Source organism: Typopeltis vanoorti, chromosome 16 (genome assembly GCF_054136105.1).
Source record: "Typopeltis vanoorti isolate ZY-2024b chromosome 16, IOZ_Tvanoo_1.0, whole genome shotgun sequence".
In the NCBI taxonomy this organism is placed as follows: domain Eukaryota; kingdom Metazoa; phylum Arthropoda; class Arachnida; order Uropygi; family Thelyphonidae; genus Typopeltis; species Typopeltis vanoorti.
Window position 1 is genome coordinate 15454758 of NC_143564.1, and position 25910 is coordinate 15480667.

The 25910-nt window shown below is 34.7% G+C and overlaps 1 protein-coding gene across 1 annotated transcript in view; it reads right to left on the minus strand.

The window, feature by feature from the left end:
- Window positions 1–25910, minus strand: part of Rpn9 (regulatory particle non-ATPase 9) — a 237333-nt gene that overhangs the window by 204786 nt on the left and 6637 nt on the right. Inside the window, exon 2 of the mRNA XM_090405989.1 lies at window positions 12914–12992. Within this exon, the coding sequence (XP_090262115.1) occupies window positions 12914–12992 (79 nt within the window). The remainder of the gene's footprint in view (window positions 1–12913; window positions 12993–25910) is intronic.

Consider the following 25910-nt stretch of genomic DNA (forward strand, 5'->3'; position numbering starts at 1 on the left):
CAGAGGTGAAGGATTCAGGTGTATTAAGTGCTGATCAGACTAGGAATGGATGATATATCAATATTAATTTTTTTAGATAATGAACAAAAAAAAGTTAGCTATGCCCTTGACCTAGCTGTTTCATGTATCTTGCAGTGGTATGAATTTCCAAGGAGCAGAAAGCGGCAAAATAGTGCCACCACACAAGCATGATTCTAGGATAGAGGTTCCTAACGATATACCAGTCTTGCATAACTGCAGTAATTAAGATACTGGAAAGGGTGGTTGAGAATAAAATTCAGTATTAGATTGATGAGTATAGTCTGTAATGGTCGGCATGGGTCTGTGTGAAGGGTAGGTATTACTTAGTGATTTACTTATGTTTTATTATAAAGTGACAGATGTATTGCATAAGGAAGATTCATATAGAGTGATATTCTTTGACTTAGCAAAGACATGACAAGTTAGGGAAGATGAGGATGGATGATGAATTAGGCACTGGCTCTCTGAATGATAACACCAGAAAGTTGTGTATGGTTAAATAGTGTCCAGAAAAGAAAAGTAACCAGTATTACAATGATATTTCAATAGACATCCAAAAATTCACTAAGCAACTGAAAGCAAATCAAATAAATGCCAGCCCTACCACACAATCATGTCTTTCAAACAGTTTACTTTCTATAGATTTATTTTCTATAAATCTATAGAAAGTAATTTATAGAGCCAATATACTACAGAAGCAGTCCCTAACCAGAGCAAATGTAGCCCAATTGGAATCATTTTGGCAGGACCCTTAACAATATCAAATTATCAACTCTCGTCTATTCTTCTAAGGAGAAACTTCATCCTCTGAAACATCCAAAATTGAAGTAGCATTTTTTTCCTGATTATCCATAGATAAAAAAATGTTAGCATCCATCTGCCTTTGAAGAACATAAGAACAAAACTGTGGTGAGTCAGGATTAATAGACTACCTGTTGGCATTCCTTCACACTAGATTAAATGGAAGAAACAACGGTACCACACAAAAGCTATTACAAAACTATTTCTGGAGTCAGCAGCAACAATGAAGCACTCCTCCTCCAATTCTCAATAATGTGGCTGCATTCATTTACCTAAAAATTAGCACTTAGTTTAGGATTATATTTAGCCCAATGGCTATAAGATGAGAAGTCTTCTTTTTTAGTTTTTGTTGCAAATTTGAAGCGCAACAATATACCTCTGTTCACAAAAAAACAGATGACTCGTTATAACAAACTCTTACGGACCATTGGAATTATTTCTTAGCAAATTTCTTTTAGCATAGCATTCTACCTATGAAGCTCTGGTTATGACTTGAGAGTAGTTTGTTGCAGTGAGCAACCTTGTTACGAGTGTTTGCTATAATCAGAATTAATTGTAGTACTGAGTATTTTCCATTTCCCATCCAAATGGGGAAAAAAAAAAAAAAATATATATATATATATATATATATATATATATATATCTCTACTAAGTCAGGGAAGATATTATCCAATTACTGACGGGGACAAACTTCTTTCAAAAACCTCAAGAAATACTTTGTCTATTGATACTATTGATACCAACTTTTAACTGTGAAAAATTACAAATGCTGCTGCTGCACATGGAGAACCAGGTTAGAACAAAAGACACTAACTGATAAACTTGAAGAATTCCATTATGCAACAAACTTTAATTTCAGCACAGACAAAACCAATCAGTGCAAGCTGAGGCTATTTTCTGAAATTTAATTACAGCTTTTACTAAATGACTGTTCCCTTTAAATTATATATTTAGTTTAATCCTTTATCCAAGTGTAAGCAAACAAAGTTTGAGCCTGAAGTATCTTCAGGCTCAAACCAGTGGTAAACGAGGGCAACTCGTGGTAAACGAGGTATAAGTTCTCATCACTTACCTTAGTATCTCCAATAATGTAAAGCACATCTCCTTGCAGACATGTATAATGCCATGCATTAAGGGAAGGGCCACTACCCAGACCAGTTTTGACCTTTATTGAGATCTCATCATACTAAGGCAAGTGATGAGAACTTATACCAACCTTTACCACGAGTTGCCCAAGTACTGAAAATACTTCAGGTGCTAACTTTGTTTGCTTACACTTGGATAAAGGATTAAACTAAATATATAATTTATAGTCTAACCAAGTGGGGAAAAACTTCCAACATCTTTCTCTAATCTAGAATAATTTAATAATAAGGTGTGAACACCTTTCGACCTTTATTGAGGTCTCATCAGTGGGAGCCAGACCCAGTGGTGGTGATACCAAGGTGGAAGTAATGGAGAAGTCAGGTGGAAGTAATGGAGAAGTCATATTTATCTATACGAATTGCCAAAAGATGTCAAATGTAAGAACAATATTCTAACTAAGGCGGATTCTGTCACCTCTGCAGTGCCAGACAGTATACATAAAAACACTGCCATCAGCCTAAAAGGGCACCTAGTTTTTTTCATGGGTAAACCAATTGTGTGATGTATTTGTAACAGAGAACACAAGACGTGCAGGAAGGCTTATGTGTTCGTTGTACATGTTGATCAATTTTAACAGTATAGATGAGAACAGACTGATAAGAAAATAACTATTAACTTATTGTTGATATTCTATCTAGCATCTGCATAGAACAAAAACAGTTTGTCAAAGTACGTGAGACAACAACAATCCCGTATAATAATGGGACTAGTTTGAACAACTGTAATGTACAACACAAAAACTAAAGTCCTAATTAGGCCATCTATGTTGAAGATAAAAAAAAAAAAAAGAGAGAGAGAAAACAGGCCATCTTAATTTGGCCTTAAGATGACTGTCTCCCAAATCTTTGGCAAATTTATACAGCCATATTTGTTGAGGTTTGGAGCATGTTTCAAGACTTCTGTTGATTCCAGGAACAACTTCTCTAACTTACAAAAGCTTCTGTGCAGCACTTTGTTTTTTTTTTTTCCCAATCGATCCTGTGCAAGGGTATCTAAAGTATGGTCTGCTAGACCTGACTTGCCATAGCAATAGTGCCGGATGTACTTTTTATGTTCACTAAGGCAGCTGTCCACAGTTCTTCTTGTCTGTCCACAGTAAGCTCGATCACACAAACAGGGCACTTCATAGACCCCTGGATGTGATAACGAAGAGATTCTCTCCTTGGGTGAATGGATGAGAGTTGCCAATTTCATACGGTTTAAATACAGTGCATAGTTGATGTTTATTAAGCATCAACTATGTGCCTTTAATGTAATGGGATGGTGACAGTTTTGGTAGTCTTCTGTGGTAAGGAGGATTTCTGGGGAGCATTTAGTATTTCGTCTATCTTACAGGGATTATTTATTATGATTATCAATCCTCATTTGTTATGAGATTTTCTCTATAACAATTATTTTTATTTCCAAGTGTTTTTATATATACGCAAGGGTTCAATTCCGATTGGTGCAATGACTTTTAACTGTTTCCTTCAGAATCCGAAAGATCATTGACTCAAGACCAAATACAAAATATACACATTTAATAAAACAAAAACAATATATACACTTCAAATAAAATTACATAACTACAAAATTAAATGGATCCAAGGCCTTTTAAAATAAACTTACACTTTAGAGATCACCCATGTCTGACTCATTCTATTACTGGTTTGTTTAACATATACTTAATCACGTCTACTAGACTAAACACCTTGTTTACACAATAACAAAATGTTCATAGTCAGTTTCTTTGTCAAGGCCTTTTTCCGAAAATATAAGATTCTCTTCTTCTTTTCCATAGAATCCTTTCTCATCACCCTTATGTAGCACACATTATTCCTCCTGACTCCGAAGTATAGATATTCTGAATTCACCGAAATATAAGTACTCTTACCTCGTGCAGTTCAATTTTGTTAATTTTTGTACCAGCAAAAATGTTTCTTCTACTGCTTTATCTAAGTTGCTAAATTCCGTCTCCTTTTCCAGTAAAAATAACAGATAGATCAGGAGTCCTTAAGACAGATGAAATTTTCCAATCAGCGTTTCTTCAAACATTCCTATAGAATGTCAATTGCAATATTTCCTTTTATTTACCAATACTTATTTACGGTCTTAACTCCTCCACTTTAAAGGCTCACAGTTCTGCGATTCCTTTTTTGGAATCTTCTATTAATATTCCTCCCCTATCACATACAACTAAATAAACTTTATAAGAACAAAATTCCTCCGTCTGCGTTCTTAAACTTCCATTAGTTCTCTCTTGTTTTTCCTCCATTACTTCCATATCAAATGCTCTCGTGTTCCTGTTACCTCGATACTGAATGTTCTCTCTGTTGGCTGTCAATCACCCATCAAACTCCTCAGCAAACATGTGCACTCCATGAAAGTGGCAAGCAAGAAGTTAGGTATAATGGCTGACGTGTCATCTCTGTTAGCATTACGAGAATGTCTTTACAAAACCCAGCACTCAATAATTTTAAACCACAATAAAATTTCTGAAAGTAACAGAACTATCCAAATCCAGTAAGTACATACATTTTTTTTTTTTTATGCTTCACATTTCATTTTGTCAAAATAACATCATAACGGAGACATTGCAAGTGCCAACAATACATATTATGAAACCAAAACTAATAATGTACTAACAAACAATTTGTAAAAATGTTCATAATTTTAAATTATGACTGTTTTTACAGTGTGACCTAAGTGAGTGAGTTCACTTAGATGGGACAGCAATGGGCTCCCCCCCCCCAAGCCAACTTCTACACAGAGCACTTGGAAAAGCTAGCTATCAATAGCCATGCTCAAACCAAGACTTTGGCTATACTATGTTGATGATGAGCTTGCTATTTGGCCACATGCCCCAGACGCATTGGATACATTCTTAGCACATTTAAACAGCCAACACCACTTTAAAACTGTAAAAACCCGCTTTACAATGGAACTGGAAGCTGACTGTCTGCCCTTCCTGGATACACTAATCATGTCTTCCAGATGGTTCTTTATCATTCTCGTTTGATAGAAAACCCACACATGCAAGAGATATTTACACAAACAATCACACCATCACCAGCTAGAGAAATATGTTCCAATTGCTCTAGCTCACTGAGAGCCGATCAAGAACTACAAAAGATTATAGATCAAATAAACCCTTCTGATTATATTAATAATGGGTGACTTAAATGCAAGAATTGGTAAAACATAAGCCAATTGGAAAGAGAAGGCAGGGTAGACCTCAAAAAAGGATATTGGATGGATAATAAGACCGGAACAGACCAATGTGGTCTATACCCGTAATTAGTGTTATGATGATAATAGTAATACCCCATATAAACCTAATCTAGAACCAATAGGAGAACTAATATACACTGCTCAAAACAATTAGGGGATATTTTAGTTTCTGTTGGATAATTATAAATTTCTGCAAATAATTATTGGGTACTTTATACATGAATAAATATTTCTTACTTATGAATAGCGTGTAATTGATGAGATATTGTTTAAATAATCAATATTTATTACAAATTTAACAAATTATACATTTTAGAGTGAAATAATTTTAACAAGAATAACAACAAGAATATCCCCTAATTGTTTTGAGCAATATATAATAATAATGGGAAGAGATTAAGAGCATTCACCCTGTACAACAATTATAGAATAATGAATACTTACTAAAAGATATTCACAGATTTACCTGCCAGGCAAGAAATACAAAAAGCATCAGACTATATAATGGTTAATATGAAATTATCAAATTTCATATTAACTATTAATATGAACACAGACACCGAGTATACAGAGGAGCAGAGATAGAGTCAGACCACTACTTACTGGTAGGGAAAATTAAATGGAAACCAAGATGGGAGGGAAGGAAAAAAACAAAAGAAAATAAACACAGAACTATATAAGATTAAACTCTTAGATGATGAGAATATCAGAGGCTTGTATCAGAATAGAATTAGGGATTGGCTGAGTAAAATTGAGGAAAGTAGGACAGTGGAAGAAAAATGGTCAAACATCAAATATATATTAGAAAATACTGCAAGAGAGAGTTTGGGAACAAAAAGAAAATGGATAAGAGGCAGAGGTCTAAGACAATGGGACGAAGAGATCAAATAGATAATTGAAGAAAAAAAGATAGCATATAAACAATGGCTAAATTTAAAGGCAGATGAATCATTCATTGAATGTAAAAGGAAAAGAGCATTAGCAAAGAAAGCATGTAGAAAAAAAAAATAGAGAAACATATGAAAATTTCATAGAAAAATTAGAATGGGACTGTACCTTAAAAAGCCTTAATACATATAGAATCCTCAAACAAATGAATAATGATTTAAAAGAAAGAACAAAAATCGATATAATCGAACCAGAAACCTGGCAGGAGTATTTCCAGACGTTATGGCATGATAACTCCTTGATACAAGAATTCCCCTTGAAATACAACATCAGTAATATAGATGAGTTTACATACGAAGAACTAAAAAACACCCTCAAACAAAGCAGAACAGGCAAGTCACCAGGAGAAGATAATATAAACACGGAACTTATTAAATTTGCAGGTAAAGAATTTAATACCAGATTTCTAAAACTTATAAACCAAACATACAGAGGGAAAATCCCCAAAAAAGCTGAGGTAGTGCTCTAGTGATCCCAATTTACAAAAAAAGGACAAAAAACAGATTGCAATAACTATTGTGGCATCAGCCTCCTCAAATTATAAAATCTCAAATTATAAAATCAAATTATAAAATTACAAAGATGTTAACAAACAAATTAATATCCTATACAGAATCACAGCTGAGAGAAGAACAGAACAGATTCCGTAAAGGAAGATCACGTACAGACTCGGTTTTTATTTTAAAAATAATTATAGAAAAACAGAGAATACAATATTGAAACATACATAGCTTTTATTAATTATATAAAAGCATTTGACAAAATTTTGAGAAATAAACTATGGAAAACTCTAAAGGCATATCACATTCCAAACCACCTTTATAATGCTCTATTGAACATATACCATAATAATGAAATAGCAATAAAGAAAAACGAAACCATATCTACTTGGAAACCAATAAATAGAGGAGTCCGTCAAGGCTGTCCTTTATCACCCATATTGTTTAACACATATATGGACAATATTAACAAAAAATGGAGAGAAGTAAATACATTTGGCTTCCAAATTAATTGTTATACAAAAATAGACACACTACTCTTTGCTGATGATCAGATCGTCTTTGGAAAGACTGAAGACAAACTGCAAAAAGCACTCTATAACTTAAATAATATTATACAACAATATGGCTAGAAATGTCAATAGAGATAACTAAAGTCATGGCTTTTCACAGAAATAATCCTGTCAGAAGTAAAATATTAATAATAAAATAATTGAACACCTTAATAATTTTAACTACTTAGGCTGTAAACTATCTTACATAAATGAAAGATTGATTTTAAGATGATAAACTTTATAAAAATCAGTGGAGAAATTAACAGAATCTTTAAACCTGACTACGTACAGAAACACACAAGACTTAGAGTCTACAAAACAATAGCCAAACTTACACTATTATATGGAAGTGAGATATGGACCTTCGGAGAAAGAAATATACAAAGAATTCAGGCAACAGAAATGAAATTCCTTAGAAAAACTAACTCTATTAGATAAAAAAAAATAGTGAAATAATTAAAAATCTTAAAATTAATTCCGTAACAAACTCAATGATTAAATATAGGAAAAACTATCTAGAAACCATATAGCAAAAATGCAGAAAGAAAGATTACCAAAGAAAGTCTTAACATATAAGCCTAGAGGAACAAGGAATAGGGGATGACCAAGAAGAAGATGGACTGAGTCCAGAAAAGGCCACTTGGCCTAGAACCTGGACAAGATGAAAAGGATGTTGGTAGATATAAACTTGTAACCTGAACTCTTAAAAGAATAATAAATTACAAGAGGAATCAAACTCGCAAGAATAATAATGTACAAGAGGAATTTAAAACCTTAAAATAGATTAAAAAAGCATGGAAATTTGTTACGATAAGGAAATAAAGATAAAAACATTATATATATAAAACAGAGAAATACATTTCTCTGTTTTATATATATAATGAAAAGAAAGATTACCAAAGAAAGTCTTAACATATAAGCCTAGAGGAACAAGGAATAGGGGATGACCAAGAAGAAGATGCACTGAGTCCAGAAAAAGGCCACTTGGCCTAGAACCTGGACAAGAAGAAAAGGATGTTGGTAGATATAAACTTGTAACCTGAACTCTTAAAAGAATAATAAATTACAAGAGGAATCAAACTCGCAAGAATAATAATGTACAAGAGGAATTTAAAACCTTAAAATAGATTAAAAAAGCATGGAAATTTGTTACGAGAAGGAAATAAAGATAAAAACATTATATATATAAAACAGAGAAATACATACTGTGACATAATAAACTTCCATAAAGAATGAACAAACAAAAAATAAAAATTATAATGTACAGGCCATTTCAACTGGGGGGGAGTCTTAAGAAGAGTGTGCTAAGTTAACTTTTGTGATTGCATTGAATTTTTAGTCATTGCTCATTGGCAGAAATCTCAAGTTTATTTGAATGCAATGGTTCTAATTCTCAAAGATCACGTAAGGGTGACGGACATTTATGGAATTGCTGTCACATCTCATAGCTGTTGTTTCTGAAATTCTTTCAAATTGAAAAAGCTACCCTATTTTGAAGGTCAAGTAGGGTAGCTTAAGAGTCAAAGCTGTATAACTGAGAGGAGAAGATATATCGCCTTTAAAGGAATGCAGAGAACAGACAAAGGCTTCCAACCTAATGTCCAATCCTCACCTTCTCGTGGTGCACCCTGTTAGGTATCTACCTGGACACCGAACGAATCTTCATTCATTCGGTGTCCAGGTAGGTAGTTCTGACAATTTGGGATTTAGTCAACCAAATTGTATTCTTATTGGCTTAAACCAAAATATAATATGATGGTACAACATGACAGAATTTCATGCAGGGTGGGGCATCACCCAGTTAAACAAGGACCCCGTTGTTTTCAGGAACCAGGGCGAACAGACAGCTACTGGGACAAATCTAAAATACACCCCAACTCGTCACCAGAGTTCAAGATCGGTACTATCAACATAAGATGCCTGAATGGCAAAGAAATGGAACTAGCTGAGGAATTGGATAAGTATCAGATCCACATAATAGGGGTGACTGAAACAAATAAAGACAAAATCTGGTGAGATTTTTCCGAGCGATAAATACAAAATGTTATAATCAGGAAATGACAATCAGGGAAAAGAAGGTGTAGCTATAGTATTGAACACAAAATATGAGGCTAATTTTCTTGAATGGAAAGCAATATCAAGTAGAGTGATGTGGGCAAATATCAGAATGGAAAATTAGACAATGAGACTTATTTGTGCCTATGGTCCCACAGAAGGTTCTACTAAGGTAGAAGTTGAGGAATTTTTTTGAGGGTTTAGAAAAAGTAACTGATACAATGAAAAGGGAAAAGTTGGTCCTTGTTGGGGATCTAAATGGGGAACTTTTGCAGTTTCTAAAAGACAGTCTCGATAACTCAGTTCTAAATATTTTAATACTACTGCGAATTTTCCTCACAATTGCTGTAAGTGTTGCTAGTTGTGAGAAGAGTTGTTCTAAATAAAACTGATTAAGAATTACCTATATTACTATGAAATAGACTTTGGCAAAGTCATCGACAATTTTCCTAACAGAAAAGCAGAAAAGCAGAAAAAAATAACATTTTAGAATGTTGAAATTAAAGTTTTACTTCAAAAATAAACAGTGTTTTAATTTATTTCCCTATACGTCATTTTGACTTTTGTAGTATTTTTGGTGTGTAACGAGAGGGGTGGCAAACTCAGGGACCGCCCAGGGCAGCAACAGCTCTAGCTACACCACTTACTACTAACACAATGTTCCAACATAAAAATGTGCACAAATTTACATGGAGAGAAGAGGCAAGGATAAAAAAAGTCTCATTGACTATGTTATTGTTGACAGTGATGTTTTCCCACTTGTGCAGGACAGTAGAGGGTACAGAGGATTTGAAATGATCACCATTTAGTCTTGAGCAGGATAAAATTATATTTCATACTGAAAAGAAGAACATAAAAGAAAGTTTTAGACTAAAATACACAAACATTATTCAAGAAAAAATGAAAGAGTTTGGGAACAGGAATCAAACCTTGGAGAGTCAGCAGCAAATCCTGAAGAAAACATTGATTGATTTAGCCAGAGAGGCATGTGGTGAGGGGTTGTGTGCAAGGATAGAAAATCAGAAACTGGTGGACACAGGAAGTTAAAGAGGCAGTGAAGGAAAGGAAGAAAGCATATGAAAGTTTCTGGCAAATAAGCTAGCTTGTGCGCTTAGAGAATACAGAGACAAATGTAAGAAAGCTAAACTGTGTAAAACTAGCTAAATAAAAGTCATAGGAAGACTTCTTTGGTAAGTACATATAAAATAAATATCAAGAAGATGGCAAGATATTCTGGAGGTTGTTGAAAAAGCTCAGGAATGGAGGAAAGAGTGCTGTAAAAGTAATTAGAGATGAAAAAGGTGACATGAAAACCGGAGAAAAAGATATCCTTGGTGTATGGAGTAATTACTTCAAAAAATTGCTATTTTATTATTATTATGTAACACCTCCATGGAGTCCAAAGACTCATCAAAGGAGGGCACGTACTCTACAACTGTCCGTCTCCACCACTCCACCAACTGCAACTACCTTCATCATCAACGCCATATAACACCAACCACCCACTATTTTCACAGACAATCACAAACATCCATGCTCATGATGGGATTCGAACCTGCAGCCTTTTGGCTGGAGAGCGGATACACTAACCACTCAGCCAAAAACCAGGCGGGCTAGTTGAAATGAAACAAGCAGTGATCGCACAGTGGTAAAAAAACACTCAACAGACATACAACCAGGAATACATATTCATACTTGAAGTAGAAAAAGCTATCAAAAGCCTGAAATGTGGAAAGGCAGCTGGAGTAGATGAAATTCGACCAAATAGAGTTATAAAAGTATTCAAGTATGGAATTATAAAAGTCTTATAGTGGCTGCACTGCATAGTTCAAAACACCTGGACAGAGGGATGAATTATGATTGGAGTAGAGCTCTCACAGTACCCATATACAAAAAGAGAAATAAAACTGAATGTGAGAATTACAGAGGTATTTCTCTACTGACTGTTCCTGTTACGATTTATGCAAGCATACTCGAGAAACAGTTGAAAAACATTGTGGAAAGGAAGATTGGTTAAGAACAAGCTGGATTCAGGCCAAATAGAGGCTGTCAGGATCAGGTTTTCATTTACAACAAATAGTTGACAAATCATGGGAATATAACAAACATCTGTTTAAAGTATTCATATTCGGTCATGAAGTATTAAAATATATCATTTATCATATATCTTTTTGTGCTCACCGTTCAAGCCTTGATAAAGCTAGACAGTTGCTAGCGAAACTGGTAGACTTTATTATATGAACATAAATAGTTATTAAAAAAACCTATGGTCACATAAACAATAATAAATCTTATATTTTAACAAATATCTGTATTTAAGTTTTGTAGATCTGGAAAAGGCATATGACAAATGCCAAGAGAGGGGATATTCAAAACACTACAGTTATATGGTGTCACTGGGACATTATATCAAGTAATACTTAGTTTTATTTGAGTTGTAAGTCAGCAGTTAGAATGAAGAAAGCACAGGAAAATGGTTTAATGTATGCATGGATAATGTACATTCTTGTCTGGTGTCAGACAAGGATGTACATTATCCCTTCTGTTATTCATTATCTATATGGATCACACTATGAAGGAAAGTGGTATTAAACCTGATATCAAAATTGGATATGTTAATGTCAGCTTTTTGCTTTATACAGACGATGTTATACTTCTAAATAAATCTGCTACAAGTCTGCAAGATTCCCTGACTAAATTGAATAATTGTTGTAATAGATATGGTATGAAGGCCAGCAATAACAAGGCAAAGACAATGAAAATAGGCAGAAGGATTGAAAATATCAACTGCAATTTGAATGGAGAACCTATAGAACAAGCGAAACATTTCAGCTACTTAGGCACTATTTTTTAGTGAAGATGGTAAATTAAATATGGAAATACACAACAGAATCAACAAAGTTGGTATAGGAAGTCAACTGAATAAATTTATATGGAATAAGAGAGAAATTAGTCAAAACACTAAATTAGCTGTATACAAGACAGTGTTCAAGCCAATTTTAACTTATGGATCTGAGAGCTGGGTCAGAAGTAAAACACTTGACCAAAGACTAGAAACTGTAAATATGAGAATCCTGAGAAAGATTAAGAGCATGAACAGATGGCATCAATGGCAATATCATATTAAAAACGAGGATAAGAAAGAACTTGACACTGTCAGCATCCAGGAATAAGTTAGCAGAGCTAATCTCAGGTGGTATCACTTAAACAGAATGGGCGAAGAAAGATTAGCAAAACAAGTGTTCTCTGCCAGGTTGGCAAGAAAAATGATCCAGAAGAAGACCAAGATGTAGGTGGATTGTTATGGTAAAAAGTGCCTTAGAAGATAGAAATATAAGATCTGATAATGTTGGAGTCTTGACAGGTAACAGACTGATTTGGAGGAAAATTGTAGATAGGAAGTTGGCAATAATTTTTCATGCAGTACTATCATAACCTGTACACCATTTGAGGGTACATGACAGGAATTGATGATGATGAAATTTTCCCAATTGGCTTTTCACCTGTTGCATGGATGATGAGAATCACTGGTACATTTATATTGGTGTCATGTTTTTTTTTTTTTACTTCTGTTAACGAAGGATTTATCTATAGTGTTAGTACTTGGTCAAACAATTCATACTAGCATAACAAAACTACAGGTCTGATGCCTTAATAAGGATATTCAAGAATTCTTACATCAATTAATGCACTGCCCTCTTGAAGTAAAGGAGATTTCACAAATGTCTGTAGTTTCAAAGTAAGCTGATGCCATAATCTGAAATAAATTTAGTGAAGGTTAAAAAAATGGTATGCTGATCATGTTATCTTTGATTAAATATTCCAACTTCCAAACTTAAGTTTAAGGAAATTAAAATAATGAACAATATATGTATTGTGTTGTTTCAGGAAATTGACAATGTAGACTAGATAACTACATTTTTTAAATTATTACTTCATATATTTTGCCAATTGGCATCTTCAGAGATTAATATACTGGTATCAAACACGTGCACACACACGCTTCAGTAACAAAGATGGAACAGGAGAGAAGCTGGATAATGTAAAGTCCTATAATTATGCCTTCTGCCACCTACTGGCTTTGGGTGGATGTTCCTGGCTGTTGGGTCAACTGTCTGCAGATGAGGATTTCCCATATGAGAAGCAGTTTGATACAACCATATTTGTTTAGGCTTGGATAGGTTGTAAGAGCTGCAGAAGATTCAAGTAAAGCCTCTCAAAATTAAATTTGCTTCAAGTGGAGTAAGGAGGCTTTTTTTTTTTTTTTCCTCACCAATGGATCCTGAGGATACCCACTGGATACAAAAGATATCCAGAGCATGGTCTGCCAATCCTCATAGTGATAGTGGTGGAAACAGATGTGATCCTAGTACTCTGATATACGGATACTGGTTGTCTTGAATATGAGAGGTTGTAGCTGGTATACTTCAGGTAAATCCAATGGTTGTAACTGATCTTTGACAGAACAAATAAGGGTTGCTAGCTTTCTGTGTGGTTTATAAGGGGTCACAAGATTGTACTTTTTTCACAACCTTGATGAGGACCTGTCAGTGTTCTTCTAGGGCCAGCGTTCTGTGGTCAATACCACATTGCCACTGTTGTTTTCATGGATAAAGTTTTTAATCTCATTTGGAAGTAGGTTGGAGTCTGCATGTGGCACATCAATGGTGGCAGCTGTCAATGCAGTTATTTTCTTTTCCAAACTTGAAAACTGAGTCAATGTTTTTTCCTTTGAATAGATAGTTGCAACCAGAACAAAATATTCATGTAGAGTAGCTTACTTTTTGTCTAGTTGACAAATGGAAACCAATCTTGGAAGTTTCATGTTGGTTAGGCCACTTGAAATAAAACTGGATTGTGGTCAGAGCTGAGGTTGTCCATTACACTTATTTGGTCTTGGGATACGATATTTTGAAGTACTGCTATATCAGGAAGTCATGCCATTTCTAGTATGTGAGTTATGGAGGTCCTAGAATCACAACATTCCCAGAGGTGACAGCTAAGTTAATGCAAGTTATACCATTTCAGTTTGTAGTAATGCTATTCCAGATTGCATGGTTTGTGTCTAGAATTTCAGTCAAGTCTGGAAGCAAACAGTTGCTTCCAGTAACTATTTGGACAATTATATACAGAGTATACTTTCAGGAACCTACACTTGTAGTTTGAACCTCCACCCTATCATTTTTGTTTTTAGAGGCAGGATTTGTTTCATTGTATTTTATACTGTGTTTGACAAAGATAACTGTGCTTTCCCATTGGGATTCACACATGTGGAGTTGGTAATGCACTCAAACTCCAAGTTTAAGAGAAAGGAATAAAATTACTGAGTGTAATAATGAATGAAAAAAAAAAAAAAAAAATACAGTAAATCTAATAATTCACAGATACCTACCTCCAGAGAGAGATCCTAAACTCAAAGCCATTGAAAATCATAGTGAATCATGGTCTCACAATAAAACCATGTATTGCCTTATTACAATATCCTGGAACAGAGAAAATTGTACCTTTTTTTACTACTTATATATGGAATATGACTTCTTCATTAATTCAATCTTTGTAGCTTCTTGAGTCTAGCTCCCACTGATGAGACCTCAAAGATCAAAACTGGCCAATAGCGTATAATGCACAGAAATATACACTATCTGATCAAACATATCCAGACACCCCTTTGCAGTAATGGATATGGTAATATGAATCACAACCATAGTTCATACAGCGATAAAAGAAAGCAAAAATCCTGCAATCTTCATAGACAAGCATTAACAGTAAAATGGGCCATATCGAGGGGTTCTGTGACTTTTGACATGCCATTATCATAAGATGTCACCTTTCCAAAAACTCAGTTCAGGAAATCTCTCCTGTTACAACAGCCTTGATCAACTGTAAGTGATGCTAGTGTGAAGAGGAAACACCTAAGAGCAACAACAGTACAATCATGACCCAATAGGCCACATAAAATCAAAGTGGGACTGCCAAGTGCTGAAGCATGTACTGCAAAAAAATTTCCTGTCCTTAACTGAAACACTTGCTACTGAGTTCCATAATGCCTCTGCCAGCTATACTGGCATCGTTCATTGGTAGCTGAAGAATATGGGTTGCAATGGCCAGGCAGCCACAAAGCCTATCATCATCAAGGACAACACCAAGCACTAAGTGGAGTTGTGTGAAGCTTGTAGGCATTAAACTCTGGAGCAGTGGAAATGTTCTCTGGCAGTCTGATGGATGAGTGTGTTTGGAGGATGCTGTCTGAATGTATTGTGTCAACTGTGAAGTTTTATGGAAGAGGTCTGGGACCATTTTCCATAGTTTAGTTGGGCTCCATAGTTCCAGTGATGGAGAAATTTAACACTGCAACCTGCAATGACATTCTAAACAATTCAGTGCTTCCAACTTTATGGTAACAGTTACATACCATGAGCCTGAATAATCTGGATAGTAGCAGACCATGCTACTGATACTAAACACAGACTTCACTGGAACAAGAGAAGAGTCCTTCATAAAAGTTGTTTCCTCATAGAACGTGTTTATAAAAAAAAGTGTGAAACTTTATTTCACTGTCTTAACTTAAAACAGATCCAATAATTCACATCTATCCCCTTTGTGGGAGATAGGAAAGATTAGCAGATTTAAAAAAGTACACACACACACACACACACACACACACACACACACACACACATTTATTATTTTTTAATATTTTTTAAAATAAGTTAAGAAATTATTGACTTTTTTTTTTTTTTAGTTATATTACATTAGCTATTCAGGTGGCACTTTTTAGAATTATGTTATTGTTCAACTGCCATTTTGTGATTTTGTACTGACGATGCCTATGATAGGCAAAAATTCTACATTAATAAAGTTTTTATGTGAGTTTTCCACAATTTTTATAATTTTTTTCATTATGCTAACTCATGGTATTTTATTATTGAAACAAGTTTTATTTTTGCTTTAGCTATCTCTTCTTTCTCTACTCCACTGAAAAAAATGTAAGTTATTTAATTAACTAATTTATTTAGTAAGAGAATGGAAACCAAATATGAAAAGACCAAAAGAACTATGCCAGCATTCCAGTACTGGAGAAGTAAGAAGCTAAAACAAAGCCAAAAGTAAAAAGATCTTTCCGAATCTGGTTCCCACTGATGAAACCTCCATTAAGGTTGAAATTGGTCTGGGTGGTGATTCTTTCCATACTGCACAGAGATATATGCATCCAAAAGTGTGCTTCACTGAGGACACTGAAGTCAACAGCCTCTATATGCATGTGGACTGTACTTCACACACAAACCTGGTTTGCATGAATTATATTGTTTTAATAATCCCAAAATAAGACAATATAATTTCTTGCCATTTATATTATACTTTATAACCCAGCAGTCAATCTTTCCAGTGCTTAAAAAGTGTATAGAAAAAGATTCTCAAGAAATTTTCCAGTACCCGAATGGACAAGAAAGAATCACCGATGGACAGTATCACCCATGGAAGGTATGTAAGAGTGTCTGATTAGCATAATGATTACACATTTCACTTGAAGAGTAGTGGATGAACGGAATGGAATTCCAGTAAGGTTCCTATCCCAGGGAATTCCTGGGACAAAATTCCATGAATTTCCTGATCTTTCTTGTCTACGCTCAGGAAAAACACTTCAAGAGCCTTCATAAAATCAAATTCACAAATCTGAAACAAAAAAACATCTAATTTATTTTAATTTTTAATTTCACAAAATGACTAATGTATCACAGATTATATAAGATGATAAAATAGTTTTATTAATTCATAATGAAACTTGAATGACTGCAATAAGTATTGTAATTTAGTATAATAATAATATTTGGTTAACAGATCAAGTGTTGATCAATTTTATTAAACTGAACCAACTAGTTTCGCTACACTTTAACTTGGCATCTTCAGGGCACTTATAAGTTTAAACAATCTCACAATTATACGTAACTGCAAAACTACAAAAATAACTGTAAAAAACTGACTAGAATAATTACAAATAGAATAGTATCGAATGTGCGTGAAACACGTATCGCGTGTACAAGGTTAGCTAGCTGTTGCTAAGGAACTTTCTGTAGTTTGTATTAAAGTTCATTTCTTCCGTTTTTAAAGTTCTGATTAGGGTTTTCCATATCTCTGGGACTTTATTAGGCCTTGATTTCTGTTAAGTTGACAGTAGAACAGGCGACTGTGGCTGCTTCTTTGAAAATTCTTGAATGGTAATCTTCCTCTATGTAAGGGGAACAACTTTTGTTCCACTCAATGACATGGTTAGTTGTAGAGAAATGAGACGATAGGCCAGAAATATCTTGTCTGTTGTTTTTGACATAGCCAATGTGTTCTTTCTGCCTGATTTCGAGGCTTCTCGAAGTCTGTCCGATGTAACTAGAGCCACAAGCGCATGGAATATTATAAACTCCAGTATATTTATAGAAAGGAAGGTTGTCTTTTGGAGATCTTGTAGTTTATGAATAGATTCTATTGGTATAAATGTTACTCTTATTTTGTGTTGTTTGAGGAGACTAGCGAGCTTCTTGGAGATGCCACTTACAAACGGAATTGCAATCGTTTTTATACATTGAATATCTTCTTTTTCTCTTTGTGGTGGTACAGAGAAAAGGACTTTATTGACTAGTCTTCTTGGATAGCTGTTTAAATACAGATTGTTGGAAATAAATTTTAACACATCTTGAAGGGTCTCGTTATCCGTTGTGATTCTTTTCTTTAACATGTGCACAATGCTGAGTTTATGTGAGATGTGGTGAGAGGAGCTGGAATGTAGGCAGCGACCTGTATTAGTCGGTTTTCTGTACACCGATAGATTTATACTGCCATCAATTTGTTTTATCATTAAGATGTCTCAAAATGGTAATTGGTTTTCTCTTTCAAGTTCCAGAATGAATTTAATAGAACGATGGAAGGAGTTAATCTTTTTGAGATAATCACATAGGTCCTTTTTGTTATTGTTCCACACGATGAAGATATCGTACACATATCTGAACCAAATTTTAGGTTTTGGAATAATTTGGGATAGGATTTTGTTTTCTAAGTCTTCCATAAAGAGGTCAGCACATGAAGGTGAGAGTGGGCTCCCCATCGCCAAGCCTGTTAATTGTTAATAGATCTTATTTTTCCAAGAAAAGTAGTTGGAGTTTAGGCAGTGAGCAAACAATGAGGTTATATCTTGTGGAAACAAGGTACTTAAGATGTCAATGACCTCCACTACAGGAACATTTGTAAAGAGAGAGGTGACATCTAAGCTGGCTAGAAGATCATTATCCGATATGTTGATGTTTTTTAGTTTTTCCACAAAATGTCCGGAATTTTTAATGTAACGCTCTGAGATGTGGATGTGTTGTTGTAAGAGTTTCGAGAGATGTTTTGACAATAAGTAGGTAGGAGAGTTGATTGCATCAACGATTGGACGTAAAGGAATACCATCTTTGTGTGCTTTTGGAACGCCATAGAGTTTCGGAGTTAAAGGATGCATCGATTTTAGTTTTTTAATCAAGTCTGTTGGCCAGTTTGGATAAATTGTGTAGTAATTCATTGGTATCATTGTGGTTTTTTAATGTCGGATCTTTTGTTAAAAGACGGTATACGGACAAGTCAGATAGTAGGTGGTTGACTGTTGTTTTTTAATTCACGAATAGTTCTTTTATCTAGCGATAAGAAGTTTTGTTTTGTGGAATAGGGAGAGGAAAGTATTATACAACTTTTTAGTCTTAGATCATTTGCTGTGTGAGGCAGTAATAATGAGATTCCTTTTTCTAGACTACAGATGAAATCTACCTTAGGAATCTGTTGAGGAGCTATTGCATAGTTGAAACCTTTCTTGAGAATATCGATTTCAGGTTTCTTTAAGATGTGATTTGAGAAATTAAGAATAACTTGGTTGTCTGGTAGAGAAGGTTTAGCCTCATTGTGGGTGGTATAAAACAAAACTTCTATTCCTTTTCCTATTCCACAAAAAAAACCTGCTCATCGCTAGATAAAAGAACTATTCATGAATTAAAACACAACAAAGACATCATAACACTTAAAGCAGATAAAGGAAACAGTACTGTAATACTGAACTCAAAGGACTATGAGGACAAAGTCAACCATCTACTATCTGAGTTGTCCGTATACTGTCTTTTAACAAAAGATCCGACATTAAAAACACATAATGATACCAATGAATTACTACGCAATTTATCCAACTGGCCAACAGACTTGATTAAAAAACTAAAATCGATGCATCCTTTAACTCCGAGACTCTATGGCATTCAAAAAGTGCACAAAGATGGTATTCCTTTACCCAATCGTTGATGCAATCAACTCTCCTACCTACTTATTGTCAAAACATCTCTCAAAACTCTTACAACAACACATCCACAACTGAGAGTTACATTAAAAATTCCGGACATTTTGTGGAAAAGCTAAATAACATTAACATATCGGATAATGATCTTCTAGCCAGCTTAGATGTCACCTCTCTCTTTACAAATGTTCCTATAGTGGAGGTCATTGACATCTTAAGTACCTTGTTCCCACAAGATATAACCTCATTGTTTGCTCACTGCCTAAACTCCAACTACTCTTCTTGGAAAAATAAGATCTATCAACAATTAACAGGCTTGGCGATGGGGAGCCCACTTTCACCTTCATGTGCTGACCGCTTTATGGAAGACTTAGAAAACAAAATTCTATCCCAAATTATTCCAAAACCTAAAATTTGGTTCAGATATGTGTACGATATTTTCATCGTATGGAACAATAACAAAGAGGAACTATATGATTATCTCAAAAAGATCAACTCCTTCCATCGCTCTATTAAATTCATTCTGGAACTTGAAAGAGAAAACCAATTACCGTTTTTAGACATCTTAATCAAAAAACAAATTGATAGCAGTATAAATGTATCGGTGTACAGAAAACTAACCAATACAGGTCGCTACCTACACTCCAGCTCCTCTCACCACATCTCACATAAACTCAGCATTGTGCACATGTTAAAGAAAAGAGCGATTCGCATCACAACGGACAATGAGACCCTTCAAGATGAGTTAAAATTTATTTCCAACAATCTGTATTTAAACGGCTATCCAAGAAGACTAGACAATAAAGTCCTTTTCTCTGAACCACCACAAAGAGAAAAAGAAGATATTCAATATATAAAAACGAATGCAATTCCGTTTGTAAGTGGCATCTCCAACAAGCTCGCTAGTCTCCTCAAACAACACAAAATAAGAGTAACATTTATACCAATAGAATCTATTCATAAACTACTAAGATCTCCAAAAGACAACCTTCCTTTCTATAAATATGCTGGAGTTTATAATATTCCATGCACTTGTGGCTCTAGTTACATCGGACAGACTTCGAGAAGCCTCGAAATCAGGCAAAAGGAAGACATTGGCTATGTCAAAAACAACAGACAGAATATTTCTGGCCTATCGTCTCATTTCTCTACAACTAACCATGTCATCGAGTGGGACAAAAGCTGTTCCCCTTACATAGAGGAAGATTACCATTCAAGAATTTTCAAAGAAGCAGCCACAGTCGCCCGTTCTACTGTCAACCTTAACAGAAATCAAGGCCTAATAAAGTCCCAGAGATATGGAAAACCCTAATCAGAACTTTAAAAACGGAAGAAATGAACTTTAATACAAACTACAGAAAGTTCCTTAGTAACAGCTAGCTAACCTTGTACATGCGATACGTGTTTCAAGCACATTCGATACTATTCTATTTGTAATTATTCTAGTCAATTTTTTTTACAGTTATTTTTGTCAGTTTTGCAGTTACGCATAATTGTGAGATTGTTTAAACTTATAAGTGCCCTGAAGATGCCAACAGGTAAAATGTGGCAAAACTAGTTGGTTCGGTTTAATAAAATTGATCAACACTTATCTGTAAACCAAATATTATTATTATACTATTTATGATCAAGAAAATACCTTCATGATGAAGTATTGTAATTTGTTATTTTATAAATGGATGTGTGTCCCACTTAAATAAATATACAATAATATTATTATATAACTAATATGACTATTCTGTCATGTTGTACCATTGTTTTACATTGTGGAAGAAAGTTAGTAATGATGTAAGTTTTTCATGTAGTACTATCATATCCTGTACATCCCTTGAGGGTACATGTCAGGAATTTGATGATGATAAGACTATAAATCACATGCAACAAACAATTAAACACAGACATTTTTATTACACTACCACTTTGAGTTAATATAGAATGACCTTTGTTATCAGGTGGTTCGTTAGTTTAACAAAAATTAAATAAATAAATAAAAATAACTACCAATGATGAATGGACTTTCATGCTGTAATGTATGATGTTATTTTTCATTTTAAATTTGGATCACTTTTTAAAACTTATTGATATGCGTTCAAAATTATAAGCAATTATTGGATTTTAATTTTTCTCAACTGCATAATTTAATTTTTTCACTTCAGTTTCAAAATGAAAAATAAATCCATCCAAAGTCTGGAAACACTAAATTGTAGATAAGTCATTTTTTCATAATTTAGTTAATAATAATAATAGATTAATAATTCAGTGTAGTATTTAGTTTTATATGGTGTGCAATAGACTGAGTTATTTAGCTGTATGTAAACCTTGTTTTTTTGTTTAAATTTGATAGTCAGTATGGCACCAATGTTTAGTATACTGCTCAAAACAATTAGGGGATATTTTGGTTTTCTTGTAAATTATAAAGTTATAAAAATAATTTACAAATGTAACATATTTATTTTAAAATATTCTTAATATACAACAGTGTAGAACATGCAACTGCATACAAAATCATGTTATGACGTTGAAACATATCTTAGTGTGTGGGGGGGGGTATAAAAGTGTGGCTTGTTGCGCTCACTTCCACAGTGCATAATTATCACTTCAATTGCAAACTTGTGTCACCTAACACCCATTATTTTGTTAAAAATGGCAGAGCAATATGATATCCCAGAATCCAAGGCTCGAAGAGCTGGTCAATTAGAAGCTGGACAAACGTAGCAAGTTGTCGCTCAACCTTGCCGTGTATCTCAAAGCGTAATTTCGCAACTTTGGAATCACTTTCTGGAGACGGGAAATGTTTGCCAAAGACAAGGTCACCCATCATCAACAACTCCAACAGACGATCAGTATTTGTCATTACTTGCCAGAAGAAATCGAACATTTAACACAACACAACTTCGAAGCGAACTTGCCGTAGCAACAGGGAGGCTGGTATCGACACAGACAGTATGAAATCGTCTTCATGCCATAGATTTATATGCTCAAAGACCAATAGTTTACATTCCACTTGCTGCAAATCACAAAAGAGCCCAAAGAATTTGGACATAGGAACACTGCAATTGGACAAATAAGGATTGGGCTTGTGTACTTTTTAGTGACGAGTCCAGGTTCAGTCTGCAACCAGATAACTGACGTATCTTGATATGGCATGAAAGTGGAACAAGAAATAATCCACAGTTTGTTCGTGAAAGACTCCAACATCAAGGTGGGAGTTTGATGGTATGGGCTGGAATAAGTATAGGTGGCTATACTGATCTCTATTTTATCAGAAACGGTTCCTTAACAGACCAAAAGGTATCGTGATGAGATTTTGGAACCTATAGTTCATCCATATGTGCTGTAATTGGTCAAGAATTCATTTTTATGGATGACAATGCTCGTCCACACCATGCAAATTTGTATCCGAGTGGTTTGAAGAAGGTATTGAACGAATAGACCGGCCTGCCTGTTCACTGGATTATAATCCAATCGAACATGCCTAGGATGCTTTAGGTAGGTGCGTTTCTGCTCAACTGGTGCCACCATGATTGCTTCAACAGCTCGAAATTGCTCTCACAGAAGAGTAGGGAAATATCCAACAAGAACTGTTTGATCATCTTATCCAGTCCATGCAATCAAGATGTACCACTGTTTTGGCTATTAATGGAGACCATATGACCTATTAAAAATATTCAGTAACTACTGGATATGCATATCCAGTAGTATATTTAGATTTTGCAAAATCTTTTGATAGATTGACACATGACAAACTAGTAGTCAAATTAGAACAGATGGGGTTGGATAGTAAATTAGTGCATTGGATTGGAGATAGTTACAATACCTATCAGATATTGGCTATCTGATAGGTATTGTAACTATAGAATAACATGTATGTCATAGTAAACAACTATTTTATTATGTATGTAAATATTTTGTCTTATGTATCTTAAGACATCATCAGTACAATTAACAAACAACAATAGGAAATTAATTCATAAAACAGTAGCACACATGCTTAAATTGGAATCCCTCACATATACAGTCACATGTTCATGGATTAAAACTACTGGATTGAAATTAAAATTAATTAAATTAAATTAAATTAAAATATAAGAAATTATTTAATACAACTGAGAATAACAATTTGCCAGACGAGAACTACACATCGCATGTGGCTAAACGTTTGCCAGGGGTAATGAAAAAGATGATACAATTGGTTCATTCATACCAGTGTCAGCAGTATTATCTTTTTCATGACCCCCTGGCAAAATTTTAGCCACGTGCGAAGTGTAGTTCTCGTCTGGCAAACATTTAAAATGACTGTGTTTGCATTTTCCATAAAAACGAAGAAAAACAAGTTTCGTGCAGTGATAAAACACTTTTATTCGAAGAAGTGGATGGCAGTGCAGATCGAAGCCAAGTTAGATGCAGTTCATGGAGACTCTGCACCAGCATTAAAGGCTATTTATTTTTGGATAAATGAGTTTAAACGTGGTTATAAGTCCATTGAAGATGAAATGCGCTCCGGACACCCGACTGAGGTCATTACAAAGGAAATGATTGACAAAATCCATGGTATCATTATGGAAGACCACCGAGTGAAAGTGCGTGAGATTGCTGAAATTGTAGGCATCTCAACTGAACGGGTATATAATATCCTGTATGAAAAATTGCACATGAAAAAGCTGTGTGTGTGTGTGTGTGTGTGTGTGTGTGTGTGTGTGTGTGATGGGTGCCACGACTGTTGGCTGCTGATCAAAAACACATGCGAAAAGACATTTCAATGCAGCGTTTGGCAATGTTTAATTGCAATTCGCATGATTTTTTGCATCGATTCGTGACTGTAGATGAAACTTGGATCCACCACTACACACTTGAGTCCAAGCAGCAGTCAAAACAGTGGACAGTGCTGGTGAAAGAGCACCAAAAAAAGCTAAGACTGTTTTGTCAGCTGGGAAGACGATGAGTAGTGTTTTATGATAGAATTATCATGATAGACTATTTGGAAAAGGGTAAGACAGTAACAGAAGTCTATTATGCATCATTGTTGGACCATTTAAAAGAACTGAAGAAAAAATGATCAAGATTGGTGCACAAAAAAGTGCTCTTTCATCAAGACAATGCACTATCCAACACATCAGCAGTTGCAATGGCAAAACTGCACGAATTGAGGTTCGAATTGGTTCCACATTCACCATATTCTCCAGACTTTGCCCCGTGTCACTTCTTGTTCCCAATCTTAAAAATTTGGCTCGGTGGGAAAAAATTTTCTTCGAACAAGGATATTTTGCACAACATGACAAATCCTACTTTTTAGATAGGATGAAAAAAATTGGAAACTCGCTGGACCAAATGTGTAACCCTCAATGGAGACTATGTTGAGAAATAAAGGTGATGTTTCCCAAAAAAATGTGTTTAATTTATTTTTTTTTACCAAACTTTTCAAACAACCCTCATGTGGTATAAGAGTCCTGTGTGCTTCTTGTCTAGGTTGATTTGTAGGAGTGGTTAATTATTTTTTTTTAGTTGCACTATCTCAAGTGGTTGCACTTGATATCTCCAAGGTGTTTGACTTGCTCTGGCTCAAGGTCTTACTAAGCAGGCTGACATTGGTCTATCTCAAGACCTCTGTAGTTGGATTGCTAGCTTTCTGTTTGGACACACACTATGTGGTGGTGGATGGTTCCTTATCCTCTCCCCATTCAACTAATGCTGGGGTTCCACAAGGTTCTGTCCTCTCATCAACTATATATCAATGACCTACTTCAGCTTACTTCCAACCCAATACACAGTTTTGTAAATGACAGCACATTGCACTTCTCCCTTTCTTATAATAAACCTTACCCCACACAACTCACCTCAACCTACGGAACATCAACCACCACTACCCTCAATTCTGATCTCCAAGCCATCCTCCAATGGGGTTCAGATAACCTAGTCAATTTCAATGCTATTAAGACCCGGTACTGTCGTACTTCTCATAAAAAAGAACTATTTTCTCTCGGTATTATTTTTGACAGCACTCAAATTTCCAGACAATTTGAGATTTCCCTTCTTGGAATTATCCCAACATCAAGCCTCTCCTGGCATAAACACATAACTATTGCATCCTCATCTAAAAAACTGGGATTTCTCTTTCGTTCACGACATTACTTCACCCTGAAAAGCTGCTAACTTTATACAAATGAAATTTTTTTTTGATTTTTCAAAAAAAAAAATTTTTTTTTTCTTTAAACAAATACATTACGAATGAGAACAGCTTAAATTTAACAGGTAAATTATATAGTTTCTTTTTCCTTCATATTTTACCTATTTTCCCTGTATAATTTACCTGTTAAATTATACAAGAAAAATAGGATGGTCAGATGTTATATACAGGGAAGGTCAGATGTTCCTCCA